This window comes from Somniosus microcephalus, chromosome 6, assembly GCF_052327205.1.
Source record: "Somniosus microcephalus isolate GS21.2 chromosome 6, FLI_Smic_1.0, whole genome shotgun sequence".
NCBI classification, from domain to species: Eukaryota; Metazoa; Chordata; class Chondrichthyes; order Squaliformes; family Somniosidae; genus Somniosus; species Somniosus microcephalus.
Genome location: NC_140992.1, coordinates 257,632,708 through 257,641,937, shown reverse-complemented (window position 1 = coordinate 257,641,937; position 9,230 = coordinate 257,632,708). Strand labels below are relative to the sequence as shown.

At 47.1% G+C, this 9,230-nt stretch overlaps 1 protein-coding gene across 1 annotated transcript; it reads left to right on the top strand.

Moving 5' to 3' along the window:
• The first annotated feature begins 340 nt into the window (after positions 1-340).
• On the top strand, positions 341-1,600 carry LOC147116684 (endogenous retroviral envelope protein HEMO-like). Its single transcript, XM_085989533.1, has one exon. The coding sequence runs from the start codon at positions 440-442 to the stop codon at positions 1,598-1,600; it is 1,161 nt and encodes a 386-aa protein (XP_085845659.1). The 5' UTR covers positions 341-439.
• Positions 1,601-9,230: the final 7,630 nt, after the last annotated feature.

Below are 9,230 nucleotides of genomic sequence, written 5' to 3'. Positions count from 1 at the left end.
GCACACTATGTTACAGCTTGCCATAAACAGAGGGACAACCACTAAATATAAGAAAAGAGTATATATAAATTATATGAAAGTATATTTATACACTCAGGGATATATCTGTTTATACACTGTATGGATAGATCTGTATTTTTGTGTACAAACATGAATGTTTTTCGATGCTTTGGCAACATAAGATGTAACTTGTCATGCCAATAAAGCGATTTGAATTGAATTGACAGTACTATGCTTAACAGGATTATGCTTTGTGTTACTGATAGCACCAGAGGTACAGACACGAGAACAAAGGGAACTACATATAAATGTATTCATGGCACTGAGCCATGGGTATGCACAAGAAAGAGATTTATCCAACTGTTGGGTATGTGCACATGTGCCCATTCACTCGAAAGGAGGCATCCCTCTAAGACCCATTCCCTTTAAGGAATCAGACATGGCTGAGTGGATAATCAGTCAGAACGATACGCGCGGTAATACTTCCCAGAAAAGGCACACATCCTATAGGGGCACTACTAGTACAGAGGATTGGAGGCCAGAATGGGAATCAGCAGGCTATAATCTCACTGCCTTCCAGGGGTGGTACCAACCCAAATATAATCGGACTCGGCAGCCCCCATTCCTAGTTCTTACTAATACCTCAGGTATAGGGGCCCCAATGGGTAAAATATGTTTAGTAAGGAACATAGTAGGGGGCAAGAATGTGGGTAAAAGCAAATGCGCCCAGAATTTTACCATAACTCAACCCCACAACTGGCACGATGTGGGTCAGTTTAACATGACAAATGTCCATAATAAGACGAGTGGGGGTACCTGGACCGGTTCCAACCCTATGATGACAAAGAAGAAGTTGCAATTCACTTCTTATAATGGAACCTATTTTATCTGTGGTCATAAGGCCTACCCCTGGTTACCACAATCATGGACGGGATCCTGTTACTTAGGATATATGATACCCTTTATTAGAACAACAAAGACCCTGAGGGACGCCTATGAAAGCCATCGACCTAAACGGGATTTGATATGGTTGAATGGAATGTTCAAGGTAATGATACCACCCTATGGGACAATGTCAAACGAATGGGAAATACGGGAACTGGCTAAATTAGTAGAATCAGTAGCCAACGCAACCTCACAAACCTTCGAAATGGTAGCCAGTCGGACAGTGGCTCTCCAAAATCATATGGCCCTAGATTATCTCCTAGCCAAGGAAGGAGGGACATGCGCTTTGATTGGTGAGGAATGCTGTACGTACATCCCGGATCACTCAGAAAAGATCAGCAGTCTGGCAGAACTTATTAGAGAGAAGGTAATAGAGTACAAACAAATTACTGGCCTAGGCGGTACCACTTTGTGGGGTTGGGCATCCGGATGGCTAGGATCCCTTGGAAAATCCCTGGTACAGGGCCTGATCATATTCTTGCTGATAATCTTTTCCCTATACCTTCTGTTTGTATCAATCAAGTGCTGCTGTGTCAGAGTGGGAAAAACAGTGTTACCAACAGCAACCACTACTAAGGTTATGGTAGCAACAACTACTGAAGGATTCTGCGCGGAAATGGAAATAGAAAGACTAAGCAGGATTGGAATGGATTAATACGATAGCAAAATACTGCAGATGTTGGAAATCCGAAATAACAACAGAAAATGCTGGAAAAACTCAGCAGGTCAGGCAACATCCGTGGAGAGAAATTTGAGTTGACGTTTCGGGTTGAACCCTTCTTCAAAACTGGAAAGAAAAGAAACTAGATCGAAGGCAGGGCTGCGATCGAGCAAAAGAATAAAAGAAACAAAAGAAGTAAAAGAGATTAGAAGCTAGACGAGATGGTAATGGACTGGGATTAGGTGTAAAGTGTACTGGCAGGGCAAAAGATAACTGCCAGGTGTGAGAGAGAAACAAAAGGAAAGGTTGGGGGGGGGGGGGGAAAGGAGTGGAACAATTACAAGAGAAAATGAAATGGGGGCCGAGCTTATGATCTGAAATTGTTGAACTCGATATTGAGTCCGGAAGGCTGCAGAGTGCCTAATCGGAAGATGAGGTGCTGTTCCTCGAGTTTACGTTGAGCTTCCATGGAACAATACAAGAGGCCAAGGACGGTGAGGTCCGAGTGGGAATGGAGCGGTGAATTAAAATGACAGGCGACCGGAAGCTCGGGGTCACCCTTACGGACTGAACGGAGGTGTTCCGCAAAGCGGTCACCCAATCTGCGTTTGGTCTCCCCAATGTAGAGGAGACCGCATCGTGAGCAGCGAATACAGTATACTAGATTGCGAGAAGTACAAGTAAATCGCTGTTTCACCTGGAAGGGGTGTTTGGGGCCCTGGACAGTGGGAAGGGGGGAGGTATAGGGGCAGGTGTTACATCTCCTCCGCTTGCACGGGAAAGTGCCAGGCGAAGGGGAAGGGCTGTTTGGGGTGATAGAGGAGTGGACTAGGGTGTCTCAGAGGGAGCGGTCCCTGCGGAATGCTGAAAGGGGAGGGGAGGGGAAGATGCGTTTGGTGGTGGGATCACTTTGGAGGTAGCGGAAATGCCGGAGGATGATCCGTTGAATGTGGAGGCTGGTGGGGTGAAAGGTGAGGACAAGGGGAACCCTATCGTGGTTCCGGGAGGGAGGGGCAGGGGTGAGGGCAGAAGTGCGGGAGATAGAACTGACACGGTCGAGGGCAGTGTCAACCACGGTAGAGGGGAATCCTCGGTTGCGGAAAAAGGAAGACATGTCTGAAGCACTGGCGTGGAAGGTGGCATCGTCGGAGCAGATACGGCGGAGACGGAGAAACTGGGAGAATGGAATAGAGTCCTTACAGGAAGCGGGGTGGGAGGAAGTGAAATCCAGGTCGCTGTGGGAGTCAGTGGGCTTGTAGTGAATATTGGTCGATAACCTATCCCCATCTCCATCTCTGGGGATAGGTTATCGACCAATATTCACTACAAGCCCACTGACTCCCACAGCTACCTGGATTACACTTCCTCTCACCCCGCTTCCTGTAAGGACTCTATTCCATTCTCCCAGTTTCTCCGTCTCCGCCGTATCTGCTCCGACGATGCCACCTTCCACGCCAGTGCTTCAGACATGTCTTCCTTTTTCCGCAACCGAGGATTCCCCTCTACCGTGGTTGACACTGCCCTCGACCGTGTCAGTTCTATCTCCCGCACTTCTGCCCTCACCCCTGCCCCTCCCTCCCGGAACCACGATAGGGTTCCCCTTGTCCTCACCTTTCACCCCACCAGCCTCCACATTCAACGGATCATCCTCCGGCATTTCCGCTACCTCCAAAGTGATCCCACCACCAAACGCATCTTCCCCTCCCCTCCCCTTTCAGCATTCCGCAGGGACCGCTCCCTCCGAGACACCCTAGTCCACTCCTCTATCACCCCAAACAGCCCTTCCCCTTCGCCTGGCACTTTCCCGTGCAAGCGGAGGAGATGTAACACCTGCCCCTATACCTCCCCCCTTCCCACTGTCCAGGGCCCCAAACACCCCTTCCAGGTGAAACAGCGATTTACTTGTACTTCTCGCAATCTAGTATACTGTATTCGCTGCTCACGATGCGGTCTCCTCTACATTGGGGAGACCAAACGCAGATTGGGTGACCGCTTTGCGGAACACCTCCGTTCAGTCCGTAAGGGTGACCCCGAGCTTCCGGTCGCCTGTCATTTTAATTCACCGCTCCATTCCCACTCGGACCTCACCGTCCTTGGCCTCTTGTATTGTTCCACGGAAGCTCAACGTAAACTCGAGGAACAGCACCTCATCTTCCGATTAGGCACTCTGCAGCCTTCCGGACTCAATATCGAGTTCAACAATTTCAGATCATAAGCTCGGCCCCCATTTCATTTTCTCTTGTAATTGTTCCACTCCTTTCCCCCCCCCCACCACCTTTCCTTTTGTTTCTCTCTCACACCTGGCAGCTATCTTTTGCCCTGCCAGTACACTTTACACCTAATCCCAGCCCATTACCATCTCGTCTAGCTTCTAATCTCTTTTACTTCTTTTGTTTCTTTTATTCTTTTGTCCGATCGCAGCCCTGCCTTCGATCTAGTTTCTTTTCTTTCCAGTTTTGAAGAAGGGTTCAACCCGAAACATCAACTCAAATTTCTCTCCACGGATGTTGCCTGACCTGCTGAGTTTTTCCAGCATTTTCTGCTGTTATTTGGAATGGATTAAGTTGTCCTTGTAAAGGACAAAAGGGGGGAATGTGGAAATGTACCTTTTAAAGCTGAATATAGTTACATGTGCCCCTTTTTGACAAACAAAATGGAGTCCCGGTCCTCCCAGAAGCCTCTGCAGAAATGTCCTCTATTCTTTCCTTAAACATGTTAACCTGGACTAAACACTGTAAACCGTTACTTATCTGCGTTGTAAACAAAGACCATTTACATGAGTAAAGGGAACCTTACGCAAGCCACCTGGCCAGAGGCTTGGCCACCAGATAGACTTAATTAAATAGTCTAGAATAAATAACTACCCATTGTATTATCAATAGTCTTTCTCTACGCCAGACTTTAGAAATATGTAGAAACTTAGTTAAGGATTGAAGAACTCTTTGTCCCTTTGTCTGACTTGAAAGACACATGATGAAACCATAACCTGTTTACTTTACTGTATAAATATGTTGTTAATCTGTAATTCTGGAGAGAGTTTCTGCTTAGCCTTTGACTGAGCGGGACGCTCTCCTTGCGGCAAATAAACATTTATTAAAAGAACATCTTCCGGAGCCGATCGCTTCAGAGTCTCATTGAGAGTCGCGATTTTGACAATCCGCACAGGCAGCAAGAATCTCATACCTGTTGGACAAGGGCAAAGGCTGAGACTCCTCCAACACTGCACCTGGGGTCCCCTTACCTGCCTGAGTTGCAGTCACACCCTCCTGTCCCTGACCACAAACCAGACCTGTATCACTATCTAGCCTAAGGAGTGTAACTACCTCCTGGATCAAAGTGTCCAGGTAACTTTCCCCCTCCCCGATGTCCCGCAATGTCTGCACCTCGGACTCCAGCTCAACAACTGAGCTGAAGTTCATTGAGATGCAGACACTTACTGCAGACGTGGTTGTCCGGGATCACAATGCTCTCCACAATCTCCCACATGCTGCAGTTGTGGCACACCACTGGCACTGCCATTGCTTTCTAACCTTGTTTTATTTATTTAGTTAGTTAATTAAAATTTATATATTTAATAAACTTAGCTTATAGCTTAGTTTTTAGCTAATTATTAGATCTAGTTTAAGTGTCAGGTAGATTAAATTAAATATTTACCAGCAACACTAAGTACTCCAAGTATTCGAGGCAAAAAGCAACACCTCCTTCCCCCTCTGCTCCGAATTCCCACTCTCTCCAAATTCCCATGTTTAACACTCTGTTTAATTGCACTCCATTTAAGATCACTCTGTGCAGACCACTCTCCACAGATGCTGCCTGACCTGCTGAGTATTTCCAGCATTTTCTGTTTTTATTTCAGATTTCCAGATTTCCTTTGTATTAGGCAAGATATTGAGTTTGCTTCAGCTGAGAAATCTTACATGAAGATCAAAGTGCATACTGCAAGACACTGCCAAGTTTGAAAACAGATAAAGAAATAATGGTTCGAGGACACTAAGCTTGAGTTTTTAAAAGCCTGCAGATTGTAACAAGAGAGGCAACACTGATGAAGGTAAGGACTTCCACAGTTTTTAGGTCATGATAATGAATAAGTTAGAGTAGCAGATGGCTCAAGGCATCTTGATTACAACACAGAAAATGCTGGAAAAACTCAGCAGGCCAGGCAACATCCGTGGAGAGAAAATAGAGTCAACGTTTCGGGTCAAACCCTTTGTCAAGACTGGAAAAGCACAGGAAATGAAATAGATTAAGAGGCCAGGCTGGGAGAGAACAAAAGAGAAGTGAAGAGACATTAAGAGGTATTCAAAATGAGATGAGATGGTGATAGGACTAGTGGAGACAAAAGACGGCTCTAGATTAGGTGTGAAATGGGCTGGCAGAATGGGAGACAGCTGCCATGTGGGAGAGAAAAAAAGGGCGGGGGGAAAGGGCCAAAACAAAGGTGTGGATAAAAAATAAGTAAAAATGTAATAGGGGCCGAGGTTATGATCTGAAATTGTTGAACTCGATATTGAGTCCGGAAGGCTGTAAAGTGCCTAATTGGAAGATGAGGTGCTGTTCCTCGAGCTTACGCTGAGCTTCCGTGGAACAATGCAAGAGCTCGAGTACAGTGAGGTCTGAGTGGGAATGGGGCGGTGAATTAAAATGACAGGCGACCGGAAGCTCGGGGTCATCCTTACGGACTGAACGGAGGTGTTCCGCAAGATTTACAACACAGTAAGGATACAGAAGGAAAAATACTGGCTGTTCTTTGAATGTAAAGTGGCACAAATCTAACGCTGTGAGGAGCAGGATCTCACTTCCACTAAGTAACCCCTCCAACTCTGATGAGTTACATTGAAAACTTACCTCATTCACTGTTCACAAGATTCAGTCATCTGTAATGTAGGCTAGAATGTCGTGAAAGATTTGTGAATCCTATCAAGGTTGTCACTTTCAAAAATGAACACACTGTGGCTTAGTGGGTAGCACTTTTGCTTCTGAGCCAGACAGTTGTGGGTTCGCGTCCCATTCCAGGAACTTGAGCACAAAATCCAAGTTGACACTCCAGTACAGAACCGAGGAGGTGGAGCACTGTCGAGAGTATGTTGCCTTTCAACTGAGACATTAAACTGAGGCCCTGTCTGCCCTCTCAGGTGGGGGTAAGAGATCCTATGGTACTATTTGAAAGGAGAGCAGGGGCGTTCTTCCTGGTGTCCAAGCTACCAGGAAACTCTCAATTTACTGGCACCTAAATAATCGGAAATCTCTGTTAACCGGCAAAATTCAGGAGTAGGTTCAGGTAAGTTTTACTTCATATTAGTGGCAGTTCCTGGATCTGTGGCTGTGTAACTGGGGTTCGTGCACTTGTTGCTAAGCAACAGGGACGCTTGGTCTGTGGCCGGAGTTTCTGCACATGTTGCTAAGCAACAGGGAAGCCTGGATTTGTTGCTGTGTACGGAGCTCTCGTACCTTTTAACTATACCTCTCTGTAATCCAGACTTTTTGATAAACCGGCACCGCGCCGGTCCCGTTGGTGCCGGATAATAAAGAGTTTCCTGTAATACTTATAGCTTAACCAACATCACCAAAACAGATTAAAAAAGCAAAATACTGCAGATGCTGGAAACCTGAAATAAAAACAGAAAATGCTGGAAATACTCAGCAGGTCAGGCTTTCGTCAGAACTGGAAAAAGTTGGAGATGTAACAGATTTTAAGCACGTGTAGGGGCAGGGAAAGGGGGGAGGGCAGGAAAGAACAAAAGGGAAGGTCTGTGATAGGATGGAAGGCAGGAGAGATTAAAAGACAAAAGGGATGAGGGTGCATGACATAAGGTCATGGACCTGAAACCTGTTTCTCTGTCCACAGATGCTGCCTGACCTGCTGAATATTTTGAGCAGTTTCTATTTTTATTTCACTAAAAGAGATTACCTGGTCATTATCACACTGCTGTTTATTGGACCTTGCTGTGCGCAGGTTGGCTGCCGTGCTTCTTACATACAACAGTGACTACACTAAAAGTATTTCCTTATGTGTAAAGCGGATGTCATAGAAATCATAGAATCGTAGAAATTTACAGCATAGAAGGAGATCACTCAGCCCATCGTGTCTGCGTTGGCTGGAAAAGAGCCATCCACCCTAATCCTACTTTCCAGCTCTTGGTCCGTAGCCCTGTAGGTTACGGCACTTCAAGTGCATATCCAAGTGCTTTTTAAATGTGATGAGGGTTTCTGCCTCTACCACCCTTTCAGGCAGTGAGTTCCAGACCCCCACCACCTCCTGGGTGAAAAACACTCTTCTCAACACCCCTCTAATCCTTCTACCGATTACTTTAAATCTATGCCCCCTGGATATTGATCTCTCTGCTAGGGGAAATAGGTCCTTCCTATCCACTCTATCTAGGCTCCTTATAATTTTATACACCTCAATCAAGTCTCCCCTCAGCCTCAGTTCCAAAGAAAACAACCCCAGCCTATCCAATCTTTCCTCATAGCTAAAATTCTCCAGTCCTGGCAACATCCTCGTAAATCTCCTCTGTACCCTCTCTAGTGCAATCACATCTTCCCCGTAATGTAGAGACCAGGGCCTAGAAATTCAGTTGGCGCCGCGCCAGGGCTTTAGCGCCGGAAAGTTAGCGCCGGCGCTAAGTCCCCCTGCGCGCGCCAAAAATTCAGTAGCGCCGCGCCCAAAAGGCTGCTGGCGCTACTGAAGGGTGTTTGCGCCTGAAAATGGGCGCTACCTGCCGCATTGCGGCGCTATTCCGGCGCTGCGGCGCCCGATGCGGTGCGGCAGGCTCGGGAAGTGCAGGCCTCCTCCTTCAGTTAAGGAGGAGCTGCCTGCACCCGCCCGCTGGCTGGTAAAATCTTCACAAAAATGAGCCCGGCACCTCGGGGAAGTGCCGGGCTCGCAGCCCAGAAGCATCTGTTCCGCGGGGGGGGGTGGAGGAGTCCGGGGAGGGAGGTGCGGGCAGGCGGCCGACGGGAAAGCGGCCGGCCGCCGCGCGACCTTAATGCGCCGGCGCAAACTCCTGTAAGACTCGGTTGCCAGAGTCTTAGTTGCGGCTGCCACGGGCGAGGCGGCCACAACTCAATTTCGGCGCTGGGGCCCGTCACCACGGCAACCGGGACGCTGCGCACACCGATGATGTCATCGGTGCCGGCGCAGCGCAACCGGTCTACCGCCGATGGTAGGGCCCCAGGGAATTTCTGAACCGGCTGTAAGTCCAGCGCAATGACCTCTAGCGCCGCAAAATGGGCGCAAAGCCCACTCAATTTCTAGGCCCAGAACTGTACGCAGTCCTGAGGTCATGAAAGACAATATATAACTGCAGGTTCTTTCTAATTCTTTTATTTTATTTAACTGTGTAATGTTATAAAATAGGATCATTCACTGTTTATTAATGCATAATGGTTTGGGAATTATTTTAAAATATGTTGCTATTTACATTGCCTGTTTTGGTGTTATTGTAAAAGGGGGTTGTTAGGTGAACGAAATTTAAGCTACGTGAAGGGGCAAAGTCCTTTGTTATTTGTAGCAAAATTATTAATGCCACACAAATGAAAAGTCTTTTGAAAAAGAATCACTTTTACTTCGTTTCAATACTCGGCATTTCCTCTTCTTTCCCTTTATCCGTGTTCACATTTTCAG